The sequence below is a fragment of the Sapajus apella genome, unplaced genomic scaffold (assembly GCF_009761245.1).
Source record: "Sapajus apella isolate SASKATOON/1434 unplaced genomic scaffold, GSC_monkey_1.0 scaffold19, whole genome shotgun sequence".
Classification (NCBI taxonomy): domain Eukaryota; kingdom Metazoa; phylum Chordata; class Mammalia; order Primates; family Cebidae; genus Sapajus; species Sapajus apella.
In genome coordinates this window covers 20452736-20472706 of record NW_022436959.1, presented here as the reverse complement: position 1 = coordinate 20472706, position 19971 = coordinate 20452736, and the positions used below count along the sequence as shown (strand labels likewise).

General features: G+C 35.2%; 1 protein-coding gene, 1 long non-coding RNA gene and 1 pseudogene across 3 annotated transcripts in view; 1 reads left to right on the top strand and 2 right to left on the bottom strand.

Annotated features, from left to right (window-relative positions):
- Positions 1 to 68, top strand: part of LOC116557558 — a 532-nt gene extending 464 nt beyond the window's left edge. Inside the window, exon 2 of the long non-coding RNA XR_004271574.1 lies at positions 10 to 68. This is a non-coding gene — a long non-coding RNA (uncharacterized LOC116557558). The remainder of the gene's footprint in view (positions 1 to 9) is intronic.
- Positions 1 to 19157, bottom strand: part of AGR3 (anterior gradient 3, protein disulphide isomerase family member) — a 23720-nt gene extending 4563 nt beyond the window's left edge. The window contains exons 1-4 of one of the 2 annotated variants that reach the window (XM_032287053.1): positions 19051 to 19157; positions 15885 to 16020; positions 11510 to 11573; positions 10326 to 10373 (exon numbers count right to left, since the gene is read on the bottom strand). In XM_032287053.1, the coding sequence (XP_032142944.1) occupies positions 10326 to 10373; positions 11510 to 11573; positions 15885 to 15993 (221 nt within the window). In that variant the 5' untranslated portion in view covers positions 15994 to 16020; positions 19051 to 19157. The remainder of the gene's footprint in view (positions 1 to 10325; positions 10374 to 11509; positions 11574 to 15884; positions 16021 to 19050) is intronic. The other variant, XM_032287054.1, reaches the window with a different exon arrangement.
- LOC116557276 lies at positions 2592 to 4967 on the bottom strand (annotated as a pseudogene).
- Positions 19158 to 19971: the final 814 nt, after the last annotated feature.

The window sequence follows — 19971 nt, the reverse complement described above, 5'->3', positions numbered from 1 at the left end:
CTTCAGAAGGTGGCTAATGACAAACATTTCTGAGCTAAAGGAACATGCTCTAACTCAAAGCAAAGCAACCAAAAAACCTTGAAAAAAAGTTAGACAAAATGCTAATTGGAATAACCAGCATAGAGAAGAACATAAATGACTTGATGGAGTTGAAAAATACAGCACAAGAACTACATGAAGCAAACACAAGTTTTAATAGCCAGATTGATCAAGGAGAAGAAAGGATATCAGAGATTGAAGATCAACTCAATGAAATAAAAAGAGAAGGCAAGACAAGAGAAAAAAGAGTGAAAAGAAATGAACAAAGCCTGCAAGAAATATGGGATTATGTGAAAAGACCTAATCTATGCTTGATCGGTGTACCTGAATATGATGGGGAAAATGAATCCAAGCTGGAAAACAGGTTCCAGGATATTATCCAGGAGAACTTCCCAAGCCTAGCAAGGCAGTCCAAATTTCAAATTCAAGAAATACAGAGAACTCCCCAAAGATATTCCTTAAGAAGAGCAACCCCAAAGCACATAATCGTCAGATTCACCAGGGCTGAAATGAAGGAAAAAATGCTACAGGCAGCCAGAGAGAAAGGCCAGGTCTCCCACAGAGGGAAGCCAATCAGACTCACAGCAGATCTCTCTGCAGAAACCCTACAAGCCAGAAGAGAGTGGGGAGAATCTCATATCCAGCCAAACTAAGCTTCGTAAGTGAAGGAGAAATAAAATCCTTTATGGACAAGGAATTATGGAGAGATTTTGTCACCACCAGACCTGCTCCACAAGAGCTCCTGAAAGAAACACTAAGCATGGAAAGGAACAAGTACCAGTCACTACAAAAGCAAACCAGTTGGCAAAGACCAAAAATGCAATGAAGAAAATGAGGCAACTAATGGGAAAGAAAACCAGTCAGTAACAAAATGGCAGAATCAAATCCACACATAACAATGTTAACATTGAATGTAAATGGCCTAAACGCCCCAATGAAAAGACACAGACTGGCAAACTGGATAAAAATTCAGAACCCATCGGTGTGCTGTATTCAGGAAACCCATCTCACATACAAAGACACACATAGACTCAAAATAAAGGGATAGAGCAAGATTTACCAAGAAAATGGAGAACAAAAAAAAAGCCGGGGTTGTCATCTTAGTCTCTGATAAAATGGACTTCAACAAAGATCAAAAGAGACAAAGAAGGACACTACATAATGGTAAAAGGATCAATCCCACAGGAAGAGCTAAGTATCCTAAATACATACGCCCTCAACACAGGAGCACCCAGATACATAAAGCAAGTTCTCTCTTTTTTTTTTTTTAAAAACGGGGTTTCACCGTGTTGGTCGGGCTGGTCTTGAACTCCCAACTCAGGTGATCCGCCCACCTTGGCCTCCAAAGTGCTTGGATGACAGGCGTGAGCCACCATGCCCGGCCCTAAAGCAAGTTCTTAATGACCTAAAATGAGATTTAGACTCCCACACAATAATAGTGGGAGGCTTCAACACTCCACTCTCAATGTTAGATCAATGAGACAGAAAATTAACAAGGATATCCAGGACTTGAATGCAGAGCTGGACTAAGTGGACCTAATACACATATACAAAACACTCCATCCCAAATCCACAGAATATACATTTTTCTCAGCACCACATTGCACATACTCTAAAATTGACGCCATCATTGGAAGCAAATGACTTCTCAGCAAATGCGAAAGAACAGAAATCATAACAAACAGTCTATCAGACCACAGCGCAGTCAGACTAGGACTCAGGATCAAGAAACACACACAAACCCGCACAACCACTTGGAAACTGAACAACCTGTTTCTGAGTGTTGACTGGAAACTCTGTCTCAAAAAAAAAAAGAAATACTAGACTTCCATTGAATCAACCCAAATGCCCATCAATGATAGACTGGACAAAGAAAATGTGGTACATATACACTGTGGAATACTATGCAGCCATAAAAAACGAGTTTGAGTTCTTTGTAGGGACTTGGATGACTCTGGAAACCATCATTCTCAGCAAACTAACACAAGAACAGAAAAGCAAACACCATATGTTCTCACTCATAGGTGGGTGTTGAACAATGAGAACATGTGGACTCAGGGAGAGGAGCATCACACACTGGGGGCAGTTGAGGGGGGTAGGGAAAGACAGCGGGGGGATGGGGAGGGATAACATGGGGAGAAATGCCAGATATAGTAGCACCTAAAGTAAATAATTTTAAAAAATAAAAAATAATCAATTCTATATCCAGAGATAAAGGGGTATTATGAAAAATGTATTTGTTTCCAGTGAACACCTATTATGAGATTTCAGGAAAGTAAAAGATTTTTAATTTAGTTTTTAAAAAAGTTTTTACAAAAAAGCTATTAATATTTGGCTACGTTCACATTCTTTCATTCTTGCACATTGCAGAATGTACAAACAACCTAAGTGGGAGTTCCCTATTTAATACATTTTTGGGGGGTCATTTTGAGTTTAACCACAAAAAACTTCAAAAGATAAAAATTCTTCCCCCTACTGCTGGCTTCTGTAAGTATGCTGTATTACTTTTTCTTATGTTTTCTCCCAGAGGTTTGCAGGTATATAACTGAAATCTATGTGAATATGTATATATATTTATCCCTCTCATAGTCTGCGATTATTATGTTTTCTTCCACGTCTCCTTGGGCTGAAAAGGGCTGAGAATGGCTGGCAGACAGTTCACTAGCACTATTCTGACTCAAAGGAGGAGACCAGGTTTCCGGCTCGGTGGCTTGAGTAGATTCACCCAGAGATACCACTGCATGAAGCTGGGCTTAATGTCCTTCATTAAGTTGGGCTTCATCTCCACTGTCAGGTTCTATCATTCCATGCTCCTTGTCAGTCAGGGCTTCCATTTTCAATCTTCCAAAGTGTCACTTCAGAGGGAGCCTTCCAGTATCTTAGATAAAAGAAATCTGAGCTTGATTTCTCAATGGAATGATTAGTAGTCAGTACGGCAATAGCGGAGTTTGGAGGCATAAAGCTGGTAGATGGAAGTCAGGAAAAAGTGCTTTTGCTGCCAGGGAATTTTCCCAATAGTTTTTATTTATTAGAAACCACTGGGGTTTGTGCAAGAGTCAAAAACTTGATCCTCCTCGTTGGCAATGAGAGTATCCTCAGACTTTGTTGGAATGTATCACCCTCTCGTATCTATAGATGTGCTGTATTCCCTGAGTGAAGAGCGTGTATTGCAGTCACCACTGAAGATATCTGCAAAGCTTAGAAATTCACTGGCTCTCACAATATCATCAATTTCCACAAAGAAATCTACATAGTTTAGGTGAAGATATAAATTAGATAATTCTCCTGGCATGTGTGAGTTTTCTACTACAATCTCAGGTTCAACAAGCAATATTTTGGTAAATGAGAGGCAACTGACGTAAGTATAATTCTGATAAAGAGGCTCTTTTAAAATTAGAATTTCCCCCAAAGCTCTGAAGAGAAACAGAGAAACATCTTTGCCACCAATAGCTTGGACCTCTTCATTTTCAAAAACCCTATCAGGTTTTCTTCTTCATTTGGACTATTACTTGGCCATGCGTTGTTTTCTCCTAATTGAAGAAGAAAACTGGAGGCTGTTTATTGCGCTTCTGATGTCACCAGAACATCCTTGACAGAGCAACTCTAGAGAAGTTTTGTCAGGGACAGTAATTTTTCCTTCATTCTTGTTAGCTTCTATAATCACTATTGGATTAAGACATTTAATCGTAATTGTTGGTGCCACAGGGTTGAAACTAATATTTGAGATACAATATTCCTCCTGAATTTCTTTGGGAAACAATAACCTTTGATTATTATCTCGACTGAGACTGTCAGAGATTATAAATATAAGAGGACATCAACCAATCTTCACATACTTCCTTAGAGCTTCACGTAAAGCATGAGAATTCCAATAAAACTGGTTAGGTAAATCTTCAACCAGAATTATCTTCTTATCAGTTCTGAGATCATCTCCAAGCATTTGTAACTTGTTATACTTTGTTGCTCTTAGTAGAAACTCTTTGAAAACTGCTGTCTGAGACTGATAGGGAAACATATGGAAGCTTAATTCAGTATTAAACTTTTCTTTGAAATCACCTTTTTTGGAAGTCTGGTAAAACTGGATTAATTCACTCTTGTAGTTGAATACCATGCTCCTTTGATAGCTTTTTTATGGTCATTGTCTTTCCATATCCAGGAGGAGCTGTTATTAATAAAATAGATCCATCCTGTTTTGGCTACCTTTCTAAGACTTGAGCTTTTAACTAGGTTTCAAAAACTTCCTTTTTTTTTTTTTTTTAATTAAATGCACAGCATGTTCATGCTGAGTTTCTGGTTTATATTTATCCACGCATGGTTCATTTTCAGACAGATATTCTTTTGAATTTTCTAAACTGTAAATCTGTTCTAAGGAAGATAGATTTCCTCTTTTTCTATCTCACAATCTGTTACTTTCTAATGTAGAAGGCACATTTTTCCTTCTATGACTTGAGTTATTCACACCTAATGAGGTGGCAGTAATAGTAGCCATGCCTCTACACCCTAGAAAATCATTGAATGATGGGTCAACCCAGTCTGTTACCTTTGTGGAAGATACCTTTGGTCTGAGAAAATTTGTGACATTATAAACTATAATAGTTCCCATCCATAGTATAGGACTTGTAGTATATTAAACTATAATTCACCTTTAAAAAGCAGGTAACTGTCCCTGAAGATGCCACATTCCTGAAATGAGAGATCATACTGTTTTTTTTTTTTTTTAAATGATTTGCACATAGGTGGATATGTTTCTGAATACATTTCCAGAAGTAGAATTTCTGGAAATACATGCAAAGAGTGTGTGCATTTATAATTCTGATATATACTCTCCATAGAAGCTATACCAATTCATATTCTCTCTGGTAGCATGAGCAGTAATTATTTTCTCTTTTCTCACTAAAGCTAGTTATTAAATTTTTTTAATCCAATAGGTGAAAAAAGGGAAATTAATGTGGTTTTTCTTTCTTAAAAAAATAGTCAATCTTACATATTTGAGTTACTTATTTTTCTATTCTGTGAACTTTCATATTCTTTGCTCATTTTTTTCTGTTTATCTTATTAATATACAGGAGCACATTGCATATTAGAGAAAGTCACCCTTGTAACATGTGCTGCAGAGGTTGGGGAGGGATAATGTGGGGAGAAACGTCAGATACAGGTGATGGGGATGGAGGCAGCAAACCACCTTGCCGTGAATGTACTTGTGCAACAATCCTGCATGATCTGGACATGTACCCCAGAACCTAAAGTACAATAAAAAATAAAAAAATATATAAAAATATTTTTCCTTTGTTCACTGTAAGTTTTTGGTTATGCAGAAAATTCCATATAATTGAAAATATTAGTCATTTCTTTTAGGCTTTTTCTTTCCTCTCTTCCTTTTCTTTGGCTATACTCAAGTCTAACAGACCGGACTATGGTGAGGCCAGGGGGATCATCTAGAGTAGAAAAACTAGGGGCTTTATTTTTGAACCCCAGGTATCTTTCTTGCCTCACTATGATCTTGGCTCTCCCCTATTCCAAGCATTTAAATAAATAAAATTTTGCAGTAGAATCTTCTAGTTCTTAATTTTTTAATTTTTATGATTATATCTTTCTAATTTATTTTTGCATAAATGTGAGATTGGGATGAAAATTTATGTTTTTCTCAGATGGCTACCAACTTCTCTCAGACACTAATTATTACATAACCTGTGTTCCCTATTCCTGATTTAAAATTATTTATCTTTTTGGTAATAATCTTTCTAAAAGGAGTGAGGTGGTATTTCATTGTAGTGTTAATTGGTATTTCCCTGATGATTAGTGATGTTAAGTGTTGTTTTCATCTACCTGTTGCCCCTTTGTATGTCTTCTTTTAAATAATGTCTATTCAGGTCTTATGTCCATTTTTTTTTTTTTTTTTTTTTTTTTTTGAGACGGAGTTTCGCTCTTGTTACCCAGGCTGGAGTGCAATGGCGCAATCTCGGCTCACCGCAACCCCCCCCTCCTGGGTTCAGGCAATTCTCCTGCCTCAACCTCCTGAGTAGCTGGGACTACAGACACGCGCCACCATGCCCAGGTAATTTTTTGTAGTTTTAGTAGAGACCGGGTTTCACCATGTTGACCAGGATGGTCTCGATCTCTTGACCTTGTGATCCACCCACCTCGGCCTCCCAAAGTGCTGGGATTACAGGCTTGAGCCACCGCGCCCGGCCCTATGTCCATTTTTAAAACACAAATTTTATTTGTGTTTTGTTGAGTTGTTTGAGTTCCTCGTATATTTTGAATACTTGCCTCTTTTCGGATACATGGCTTGTACATATTTTCTTCCATTCTGTTGGTTATTTCTTCATTTTGTTAATGTCTTCTTTGCTGTACAGAAGCTTTTTAGTTTGATGTAATCTCACTTGCCTATTTTTGCTTTTGTTTCCAGTATTTTTGAGGTCATATCCAAAAATTCATTGCCTAGACCAACGTCTGGGTATATAGAATGATTTTTTAAAATACTGCTTTGATTTTAAGTGGATTGTGAGCCTCAAAGGAAATAGGCTCTTTGTATAGTTATTCAGGATTTTCTTCTTTTCAATAACTAAATAGTATTTTATTGTGTACATATACCACATTTTATCAATTCATCTCTTGATGGTCAGAAAAGATACTTGATATAATTTCAGTCTTCTTAAGTTTGTTAGACTTATTTTGTGGTGTATCATGTGATCTGTTCTAAAAAATAATCCCTATGCCATTGAGAATGTATCTTCTCTTGCTGTTTGATTAAATGCTTTGTATATGTTTGTTGGTCCATTTGGTCTAAAGTGTAGTTCAAGTCCAATGTTTCCTTGTTGACTTTTTTGGATGATCTGTTCATTGTTGAAAGTAGAGTACTGAAGTCCCTTACTATTATTGTTTTGTAATGTATTCCTCTTTTCAGATCTATTAATATCTGCTTTATGTATTTAGGTACTGTAATGTTGGATGGAAATATATTTATAATTGTATCTTCTTGGTAAATTAATACCTTTCTTATTATTTAATGACCTTCTTTGTGTCTCTTTACATTTTTTGACTTAAAGTCAATTTTATCTGATGTAAGCGTAGCTACCTATTTGTTTTGTTTCTATTGATATAGAATGTATTGTTTGATCCTTTCAATTGCAGTTGATAAACATCCTTTAAGGTGAAGTGAGGCCTGGTACAGTGGCTCATGCCTGTAATCCCAGCACTTTGGGAGCCCGAGGCAGGAGGATCCCTTGAGCTTATAAATTTGAGACTAGCCTGGGCAATATGGTGAAATCCTGTCTCTACCAAAAATAGAAATATTAGCTGGTGTGGTGGCTACTCGGGAGGCTGAGGCAGGATGTAGGGCCAGGGGAAACTGTTTTTTAATACATTGAGTTCCTCTATGTGTTTTGTTTGGAGATCCTAATCCATTTGTAAAGTTTTAATTATTTATTTACATACTTTTATCATATTTTATTTATTTACTAGTGACATACTGTTTATTATAGCTTTATACAGTGTTGAATCATGATTAAGTCTTAATCTCCATTGCTCTGTTTTAAGAATGTTCCTAACTATCCTAACTACTCATGTCTGTTTTTTCATTTCAATTTTAGAATTACCTTTTAAAATTTTTTATCATGATTTGTTGTGATCATCTTAAAAAGTTTTTAAAGTATAGAGATAATGGGCATTTTTATGATGTTCAGTCTTTCTTTCCAAGAATACAATATGCACTGCCAAATATTTTTTATTTTTAGAGTATTAAGGTTCCTAGAGATTTTGCACATCTGTCAAGTTTATTCTGGGGTATTTTCTTTTTAGTCATTGTAAATGAGGTATTTTACAAGTTTTTTGGTATGTGATTTTCTATATATAAATGCAATGAATTTTTAAATATTAACTTATTCTCATCTAATTCAACAGAATTTTTGTTATTCTGAATATTTTAAATTCTTTTTAGTTTTTCACGTATATAAATCATCATCTGAAAATAAAGATAGTTTTTAACTTTTCCTTTCTATGTTTTCTACCTTTTTCTCAACTAATTGCATTAGTTAGTACCTCCAGAAAAATGTTAGAAATTGCTGTGATTGTAGACATACTTGTCTTATCCACACTTTAATGGGACACTTCTATTTGTTTTCCCAGTAGCATAATGTTGGTTTTTTGTTGTTGCTGCTGTTGGAATGCTGTCTCTTTGTTAGGATTAATTTAAATAAATTAATAGTCTCAAATGCAGGGTGTCAAAAATTCAGATATGGATGTTTCATTCTGTTTAATGCCTTTTCAGAATTTTATGGAGATGAGAGATACTTGTATGGATTGTTTCCTTATAAAGATTAAATTATTTTAATTAATACATTTCTTAATCCTAAACCACCCTGACATTCCCAGACTAAACCTCAGTTTATCAGCGTATAATATTTAAAGTTCTACTAGTGCTCCTTACTAATATGTTGTTGGTTTGTTACACTGATATTTGGAAGTGAGATTCTTCTGTAGACTTCTTTCTTTTGTAATGCTTGTTTAATATGGAAACAATAGTTAATCTGTAATCTTTCTTCATCTTTAATGAGTATTGCAATAGAATGTTTTTTAGCTATTTTATTAATTCTTGGGAGCTTTCGTAATGTTTTTCAGCTTCATTCCCAAATGCTTAATAGGTTTTTAAGAATAAAAATTGTGTCATACTTGGTCATTGAGCCTAGAACAGTGTCTGGCACATAGCACTGGACATCCAAGGAATACTTGACTTATTAATTATAAATTTGGATTTTTAAAAAAGCTACTCAAATTGTTCTGATATTCAAACAGGTCTTAAAACTGCTGCCCTAAACCAGTTTTCTGTTTAAGCCTGTATAATGCCTATAAAATAATACTGCTTTGTTTCTACAACATACTGAAAAGCTTGCTTGAGTAATAAATACATGAATATAGAGGTATTTAGAACTTTGGTTTATAAAATGCTTTCTAATAGCAGCTACTAGTCATACAGTGGCATGCAATAGCAGAGCAAATACTTGTGGCATCTTTTTAAACACTAAAATGTCAGTTTTTGAATCTTCTATGGGATATCTATAGGATCTGTTAAAATTAACGGAGTAAAGGATACAAAATCAACACATAAAACCAGTAGCATTTCTATACAACAATAACAAACTAAGTGGAAAAAAAAAAAAAGAAACAAGAAAGCAATGCCATTTACAATAACCACAAAAAGGCTGGGTATGGTGACCAACGCCTACAATCCCAGCACTTTGGGAGGCCAAGGTGGGCAGATCACCTGAGATCAGGAGTTCGAGACCAGCCTGGCCAACATGGTAAAACCCTGTTTCTACCAATAATAAAAAATTAGTTGGGTGTGATGGCGTGCGTGTGTAATCCCATCTGCTTAGGTAGCTGAGGCAGGAGAATTGCTGGAACCTGAAAGGTGGAGGTTGCAGTGAGCTGAGATTATGCCACTGCACTCCAGCCTAGGAGACTGAGTGACACTTCAGCTCAAAAAAACAACAAATAAACGAAAGTCTCTCTCACACACACACACACACACACACACACACACACACACACACACACGGGAATATATTAACCAAGGAGGTGAAACATCTCTACAATAAAAATGGTAAAACATTGAAGAAAGAAATTGAAGAGAACACCAAAAAATGGAAAGACATCCCATGCCATGGATTGGAAGAATGAATTTTGCTAAAATGACCATACTACTGAAAGCAATCTACAGATTCAGTGCAATCTCTATCAAAATACCAATGACATTTTTCACAGAAACAGAAAGAAAAAATCTTAAAATTTGTATAGAACCACAACAGACTCCAAATAGTCAAAGCAATACTGAGTGAAAAGAGCAAAAATACAGGCATCATACTGCCTGACTTCAAAATATACTACAAAGCCGTGGTAACCAAAACAGTGTGGTATTGGTATAAAAACAGACACCTAGACCAATGGAATAGAGAATCCACAAATAAATCCACATATTTAAAGTCAGCTGATTTTTTGCAAAGGTACCAACAACATCCATTGGGGAAAGGACACCCTTTTCAATAAATGGTGTGGAAAACCTGGATATCTATATGTAGAAGAATGAAACTAGACTCCTATCTCTCACCATATACAAAAATTAATTAAAAATGGACTAAAGACTTAAATGTAAGACCTTAAAGTATAAAACTCCTAGAAGAAAATATAAAGGAATCCCTTTAGGACATTGTTCCCAGCAAAAATTGTATGGGTAAGATTTCAAAAGTGCAGGCAAGAAAAACAAAAATAGACAAATGGGAATATATCACCTGAGAAGCTTCTGAACAGCCAAGGAAACAAAAGAGTAAGGGGACAACCTGTAGAATGGGAGAAATTATTTGCAAACTATTCATTTGACAAGGGCCTAATATTTAGAATATACAAGCAACTCAAACAACTCAATAACAACAAAATCCCCAAATGATATGATTTTAAAATGGGCAAAACATCTGAATAGACATTTCTCAAAAGAAGACACACAAATGGCCAAGTATATGAAGAACTTCTCAATCTCAATCTCATCTCTAATCATCAAAAAAGGCAGACCAAAACCACAATGAGACATTATTTCACCACAGTTAGAACTGGCATTATCCAAAAGACAAAAACAAAACAAAACAAAACAAAACAAAATAAATGCTGGTAAGGATGCAGAGAAAAGGGAATTCTTATACACTGTTGATGGGAATGTAAATTAGTACAGCCATTATGGAATCTATATAGAGGAGTCTCAAAAAACCAAACATATAACTACTATATGATCCAGCTTTCCTACTACTGTTTATTTAAAAAATCAGTATATCAAAGAGATATCTGTATCTCCATGTTTATTGACTCACTATTCACAATAGCCAAGATATAGGATCAACCTAAATGTTCATCAATGGATGGATAAATAAAGAAAAAGTGTTACATATACACAGTGGAATACTACCCAGCTGTAAAAAATAATGAAATCCTCTCATTCACAGCAGCGTGAATGAGCCTAGAGGACATGTTAAGTGAAATAAGTCAGAAATAGAAAGATAAATACCACATATTCTCACTCATTTAGGGTAGCTAAAAAAAAAAGGTGAGTTCATAGAAGTAGAACTGTGGTTGTTAGAAGCTGGGAAGGGTTGGGAGGAGGAAGGTTAAGGAGTGGTTGATGAATAGATACAAAAATACAACTAGATAGGAGGAATAAGTTCTAGTAGTATTCTATTGCACTATAGGTACATATACTTAACAATAGTTTATTGTATATTTTAAAAAAGCTAGAAGAGAGGATTTTTGAGTGTTCCCATCAGTAAGAAATGATATTTTTGAGGTGACGCATATGCTAATTACCCTGATTTGATCATTATACATTGTGTACATGTATCAGCATATCACCCTATATCCCATAAATATGTATAATTATTATGATTCTACTACAAATAAAAGGAAAATATGAGCTGAGGAGGCATGTTACCTTTTCTGAGCATAAAAGAGACCTTCTTCATAAGTTTGTACCCAAGTGATGTCATCTCCCCATCCTAAATAGAAGAGAGAAATCAATGCAGTAACCAAGAACAACAGAAGAGCTCTGAAATGGTTATCTAAAAAGCAGATATCTACCTACAGATTGTAACTAAGCCATCAAGCTGTTGGCTGACATATGGTGCAGAGGACACACAATTTTCACTAGATATGGAAGTGGTTTCCCTTTAGATTGTAGCATTGAGGTTTTGCTACTGTATTTCAAACCTTGAGGCCCATGGCCTTGAATGCAGTAAGTGCTTAATAAATGTTGTTATGACTAGAGCTGATTGAAAGGAGATCTTTGGGTAATGTAAAAGCTCTGACTTTCAGAATGTTTGGAAATTAACGGTTAATCTTTGCATACTTTGTAATATTATTAGGAATACTTTGGTTTGTATAATGCCCTCGTATTTTAAGTCCCAGGAGATTCTGACCTTTTCTAAGTCAGTATACATTGTGAAATAAGAGAATTTGCTTTGAATTCTGACATGGAAAAAATTCTAGTGTGGGAATTTCATGGCGGAGAGATATAATAAAGCACATGTGTTTTGGAAACACCCAAAAGAATGGAGAGAAAAAACAGAAAGCAATGATTATTAAGAGAACCCATTAGCCTTAAAGAAACGGTATGAGTAGTTGGGAATGTACATTAGAAATTAAAGAATAAGATCATCAAGGAGAAGAATACACAGAACCTCAAAAAACATTACTGAGTATTTTCAGGAAATGTCTCAGTCTATGAATGAGAAAGACTGAATTAATGTGAAAATTAGAATTATTTGAAGGTCAGTTTGGGCCCAGATTTTCTTACATGTTTCAAATGTTGTCAGACCACAGTTTCTGGCTTTAATATCATGGATAATTAGAAAGCAAGATAAATATGATTCCATGATTTCTGCTTATTTGTTTGTTTTGCATGTTTGTTTTCTGGTGACAGTCTTATTGAAATAAATTCATATACCAATACAACTTCCTATTGAAAATGTAAACTTTTAGCCAGGCATGGTGGCTCATGCCTGTAATCCCAGCACTTTGGGAGGCTGAGGCAGACAGATTATTTAATGTCAGGGGTTCGAGACCAGCCTGGCCAGCATGGTGAAACCCTGTCTCTACTAAAAATACAAAAATTAGCTATGTATGGTGGTGTGTGCCGGTAGTCCCAGCTACTCAAGTGGCTGAGGCAGAAGAATCGCTTAAACCCAGAAGGCGGAGGTTGCAGTGAGCCGAGATCATGCCACTTGTATTCCAGCCTGGGTGACAGAGTGAGACTCTATCTCAAAAACAAAAAACAGTATACTTTTTAAAAGTATATCCACAAAGTGTATAACCATCACCACAATCAGTTTTAGAACATTTTCATCTCTTCAGAAAGAAACCCTATACCATGTAGCTATCACCTCCCCCCCATTTTCTTCAACTGCCATAGCCCTAAGAAACCCCTAATCTACTGTTTGTCTCTATAGATTTGCTTATTCTGGACATTTCATATAAATGGAATCATGCAATATGTAGCCTTTTGTGACTAAAGTTTTTTCATTCAGCATGACCTTTTTAAGGTTCATCCATATAGTAACATGTACTATTATTTAATTCATTTTTTATGGTTCAAATATTATTTTGTTGTCTGGATATACCACATTTTATTTATCTGCTCATCAGTTAATAGATATTTGGGTTGTTTCTACTTTTCGGCCTTTACAAGTAATGCTGCTGTGAACATACATAGACACGGTTTTGAGCGGTAGATGTTTTCATTTGTCTTGGGTATATACCTAGGAGTAGAACTGCTGATCAAACAGTAACTCTATGTTTAGCTTTTTGAGGAGCTGCTAGCTTATTTTCTAAAGTAGCTGTATCATTTTACATTCTCACTAGCAATGTTTTTGGTTTTTTTTTTTTTCCTGATTTAAAATCTTAACATTGGAAAACATCTCTTGTTAGTTTAATGCCACATCTTAACAGGAACTCTTGCTCTCTGTAATAATTCTGAAAGAGCCTCTCTCCAACTTTGCTTGAACACATGCTGTATGTATATAGCACATTTTGCGTTAAGTAAAAGTTATTCTAAAACAGCAAGTGAGACGAGGCCTCTGCTTAATTTTCCCTGTTCTGTTGCAAATATCATTTAATACTGGAACATTAGCAATAGGAAAACTTTGTATTCTCTGCTCCTGTTCAATTTGGTTCCACAAACAGTAAAGGAACATCTGTTGTATATCTTACTCCACAAAGCAATGGGAATATACACATAAAGCAATATAATCCCTGTTCTAAAAAAAAGTATCCATAGCCCTATAGGGAATACATATTGCATTATAATAATTTGTCATATACTGTGTCTCATAATCACAATAGGTCAAAGCTGGTACACAGTTTAAATGCTCTTTATGGCTTCTGCTTATTACTCTAATTCTATCTCTATCTCTGGCTATGTTTTCTTGTCTTTTGATATTTCCTTCATTTATCTAACATGTATTTAAGTATTTACTATCTGCGAGGCACTGGACTAGGTACTCAGCAATTCTGATTCAAAGGAAGTTGAGATTTTTCGTATCATTGTATGTGTATTTTTTTCTCCCTGAACCTTCTTCTATCTTTTTCTAATTAATCTTCTTTTTCTCCTTACTACCTTTTCTACTTCACTGATGTTGCCCTGTGTTCTAAGGGGCTTCATATGCTGCTCTGTGCTGTGAGGAGTTTCATATACTGTATCCCACCTCCTCCCACTCACCCCTCCCTTTAATCTTCATTCGTTCTGAGCCTTATTCTCTCACTTGTTTCACAAGTAGCAATAGATGGTAAAAGACTTTGCCAAATATAAACCAATTCTCATTAACAGTCATTGGTCATCTTCTGCATTAAATTAGTTCCTTATCATTTAAAAAAACAGAACTTCTAAGTTGTTTAAAATAGGGCATACAAATGTAATACATTTTTCATAAAATTTGGAAGGAGTTTTAAATAACTATTTAGAAGTGAACACACAGAATATTGATGCCTTGTATAGTTATAGCAATGCTGCTTAATGCAGACCTGAACAGTGTTTAAGGGCAATTACTAGCTGAGTCTCTGGCACTTTAAGGCTACTGAACTCATTGTTTTACAACTATTATGCTATACAGAGAAACAGGATTATGTTTAGGAAAATATTTCAACTTTCTAATTCATTTCTTTTGCAAAAATATATTGACTTTCTGTATATATAGTTTGTATATTTGTTAAACTGAAGTAGAATTAATTAGCTTAGGTAAACATTGATGAGCACTTGGTTGGCACTCAATACATCTCTTAAGAAATGAAATGTACTTGGGAAACAAGTCAATGTTTTAGAATTTGAAATTATATATAATATATATATTTATAATTATATATTTTAATATAATTTATTACATAAGATATTATTAGATATAATTATATATAAATATATACTATATTTACTCTATATATACTATAATATAATTACTCTGTTCCTACCTCTGATATATATATATATTCCTACATGGTTATTCAAAACTAGCAGTATTACTACAAAGCACTTGACCACTATTTGCAGTGGTAATGTGGAATGTAGCAAACAAGTGCTCAGTGCTCTGTGGTAATACTGCTAATTTTGAATAGCTATGGGGAGACAAATAATTCTGTTCCTACTTCTGTTACTTGGAAATATAGAAACCAACTTTGAGAATTTTTTCTTTTATAAAATGTTTTTTTAAAGTTGAATGTATATTTGTTTCTTAGGACAAAGTAAAACAGTAAGTACTAAAAGAAATGTTTTCTAAACATGTAGCCAATGGCAATCCTTGATTATGTCTAAAACCACTGCATCTGTCTTCCAGAGTCAATATAGCGAGACTTGGTTACCCCAAATTCTCAGGGTTTGGGGTACACTATAATTTTCTGGGTAGGCTTATATAAAATCATTCCAAATTATTTTTTATTTTGGAGGACTGGGAAATAGAGAACTGAGAATTTGAGCAAATTTTGAAAAATCTTAAATTGCTATTAGGACACTAATATGACATAGCAATCAATCATTATTTTCTAGGACTTTGGTTACTTGGTATTCTAAGAGACAGCAAGCCAATTCTCTATTATTTCAGTTAAAGATAATGCAAATTTATTTTATTGTTTGCTGGTTGATTTGATCCATTGCCTAAAATAAACTGATCCATTCTGTTTGTAAAAATCTATTTTGAAGTCATACACAACAAAAATCATTCAGTTAGTTTAATTTGCTTCATAATTTGACTACGAGTGAAGACAGTAGATATTTTAAAAAGCAATTTAAGCGACTGAGTTTAGAAAATAAAATAAGTTTACAGCACCTCTTGAGAGTGTCTGAGGAGGCCTCTTTTCCTTTCTTATTGCAATGGCAAGGTTGGAAGAAACTGTGACGAGTAATAGGCAGAGAGCTGAAGCTGAGTGTAGCATCATGTCTTCTAGAGAATCTCTCAGAAGGAGCTAGATGACAGAAAGGAATTCTCAGAATCTAGTGAGTTACTTCAAGCTATCATTAGAAGATATTTGCTAAGAGTTGGACCAATCCTGTGATGTCTGACTGATCTGCGTTTTTGGTTTGACATGGTATAACCAAACACATAGAACTTTAATTCATTTTTTATTTTAAAAATATTTAACTCGATAGATGCTCAGTTGGTGAGAAGTCATGTTCTGAGCATCCTGGGCATAGTGTTGTATAATTAAAAGAGAGAGAGATCAGGGCACACAAAGCCTGCTTCTGAATTGCTATGTAGTGTTCACACCACCAAGATGAAGCACAAATTAGGTTATGTTTTCTAATGGCCTGTAAACTATAGAGTGAATTTTAGCATGCAGACATAGTCTTTCCTTTTGATTCTCCTGTATCTAATAGGTCAAAACATTTTAAATCTATACCAATAAAAGATTAGACATGAACAAATATTGCTTAAAATAGAAATCAGAGGAAAAATAGAATGTGGAGGATTCTTGTCCTTCAGTTCCTTTATGGATTTTACCTTTCTCATGCTTCAGCAATTACTCAGAATTTTGCCTGTCATTTATAACACAGCTCTTTATAAAAATCAAGTGCTGTCATATTGCTATAAATTAGACATATGTACAGAGAAGAGTAGATGTGCCATGATTATATTCTCTCTTGGTTAGCTAGAATTCAAACTGGTTCTTAACTCAATGTGCTGTTAAGATAAAAACTAAAGTCCAAAGTTGGGTCTGATCTGGTCGCAAACCACCTGATAAATATATTACAGGAAGTCTTCAATACTTGTGAGATGTTTAGTTACAGCATTAGCATATAAAACTCATTTGAAAATGGTTGGCACATGCAGTTTTGAAAATTTACCTCAAAATATAAAATAAATGTACAGGTATTCTTCACATTTATTTAAGGTTCCTTTAAGATATCTTTCCGATTGACTTATATTATTTAGTAGTGAATTCCTCACCAAAACAGTGAAATTCCTTAGCTAAAATGGCTAGTGAATGATTCTTTAGTGATTCTTTTCAAACAAAGATGTTGCTATAGTTTATTGTAGTAGGCATTGTGGAAAATGGGAAGATATATAAGACACAATGTTTTGGCATTGGCAAAACATTTGGCAATTTTAATACCCTAGTCATTTTAAAATAGCAACTGTAGTCATGGGAGAGAACAATTAGGTGGTAAAGAAGTTTATAGATTCTAGGTTTCTCCAGACATTTCCTCATTCCTCCCGTTCTAATATTTCCCTTTCCCAGTGGTGTATATATTACAGCCCCTCTGTGGACTGAAAAGAGTGACCACTCCAGGTTAACCTTACTTTATTTCCCTCCCTAATCCCAAGTAAACCCTCCCTCCCTCCCTCCCTCTCTCCCCTCTCTCCCTCCCTCCCTTCCTCTCTCTCTCTCTCTCATTCTTTTTTTTTCCTTTTCTTTTTTTTTTTTGATGGAGTTTCACTATTGTTGCCCAGGCTGGAGTGCAATGGTGAGATTCCCCGCTCGCTGCAACCTCTGCCTCCTGGGTTTAAGCAAGTCTTCTGCTTCATCCTCCCAAGTAGCTGGGTCTTCAGGCGCCCACTAACACACCTGGATAATTTTTGTATTTTTAGTAGAGTCCAGGTTTCACCATGTTGGCCAGGCTGATCTCGAACTCTTGACCTCAAATGATTGCGCCTGGCCTGCCTGCTTGTGACCCCTCCCCACACCCTGCATTAAAAAACCCTGTTAAACAATTACTGTGGTGCCTGATAACGATTTCCTTTAAGCTCCTACAACTTATTAAACCATAAAACATTTCAGAATGTCATGCTGTACCTTAAGGACTCAGTCATCTTGTAATTTAAAGACTGAAACAAAAAAAGGGTGAGTTTTAGTAGAGGATGGGGACAGTTGACTCTGGAACACAAAGCCCAACCCAGGGTAGGCAGCCTCAGTTAACTTGGGAGTTGCAGTGAAGGAACTGAGGCAGCCATCTAGGACAGGATCTGAACCTGGATCCAGCAGGCTTCTGGAGGCCTGTGGATGAGCTACAGAAGGCTCAAAATCCCCAGAAATTGTGTGCAAAATCTTCTATGTCTCTTCATTTTCCATGGTAAGAGGGTCCTAAACTTCATTAAAATTCTTCCAGGGATCTTGGATATAAAGAAGAGTTAAGAAAAGTCAATCTGGAGGAAGCATTAGAAAAAATTTCTATGTTAGGTACAGAGGCAAGCAGGTGCAATCTGCATTTTAAAAAAGAAAAAGCACTTCATCATTTTTTGCTGTTTTAAAGCTGCCAAGTTTCGAGTTAAGTGGGAACCATTTTTCTTTTTCAAATTTCAAGTATTTATGTATTCTTGTAAAATACTTTCTAATTAAAAAATAAAAATCTTGGTTTTCTGGTTTTACACTGACAAATTATAAAAAAGATATTAAATATATTATGTGACAAAGCAATACAACTTGTACATTGTAGATTTTGAATAAATAATGCTTTCCTTGGTAAAATATAGTGTAAATTGCTGAGGGTCCTTTAGTATCGGTTGCAAGGTTAAGCTACTTGGGGGAATACAGATGAATACGGCGTGGTTACAGCCCTACAGCAGCTTAAAATGCATTTGGGAGGCCATATGTCAAAAATTGTATAAACATTCATCAGTTAGCATTTTCTGACACTAGTATTTTATTTTTCAGAAGCAATTTAACATAAGTAATTGATATTATAACTTCCTGTATTTTAAAATAAAACAATACTTTAAAGAATATAAACAAGAGCTATTTTTACTTGTAGAATAATTTTTAAAGGATTGTTTTTGTGGTTGATGTCAATTTAATCTAATAGCATTAATATAAATAGAGATAAAATTATGAAACCAGCAAAGGCAATTGAGTTCAGTAAAAGAAGAAAAATACAAATTCATTTCACTTACCCCACCCTTTACTGAAAGCTTTACTTTTAAATAGCAAAAGGTGATTATTTAAATATAGCAAAGCTTGACCACAGATTAAAATAATCTGGGAACTTTGCTTGCTTACCTGTCTTGGCCAGTGCTCTTGTTAGAAATGTATTCTGGACGTTTCTGGTTAAAAATGGGTGTGGATTTATAGACACACACACACACACACACACACACACACACACACACACACACACACACACCCCTGACCTACAACCTCACCTGCATAGAAACGGAAGCATAGTTACCTGAAAACAAACTTACAAAAACAGGTGTGTCTGAAAAGCTCTCTACTTCTTTCCAGTTCCCATGCTTCTCTCCTCACACTAAAAATGCTCTTCTCTCTTTTTCTAAATTAAGATTGAATGTCCTCATAAAGTGAGGCCAAATACCACCTTTGTGCTTCTTTCTTTTTTACCTTTTATTTCCCAAGGTAATTTAATGTTTGGCTGAAGTTCAGCACACAAAAAAAAAAAAAAAAAAAAAAAAAAAAAAAAAAGAAAAAAGGAAGAAAGAAACTGGAATGAATTTAAGAACTGTGTGCACGCCATTGTTCTTGATGAGAGTGCCGTGAGGCTTGAAGATTAGATATAAAGCAAATAGAAATTCCTGAGGGTTACTATGTTTACAGGGATATAATTAATAGCTAAAGAGATTGGGTCCTTTTTTTGGGAGAAGGAAATAAAAATTCTATTTTAGAATTGAACACTTTCTTAATTTGATTATTCTTTACAATTTTTCTATAAAACGTTACTGTGTGAAAAATTAGAGATGGACAATTAGATATGTCTATATTTATCTAATAGTTATTCTCCAATTAATTAAGAGTAATTATGGCCGGGCGCGGTGGCTCAAACCTGTAATCCCAGCACTGTGGGAGGCCGAGGCGGGTGGATCACGAGGTCAAGAGATCGAGACCATCCTGGTCAACATGGTGAAACCCCGTCTCTACTAAAACTACAAAAAATTAGCTGGGCATGGTGGTGCGTGCCTGTAATCC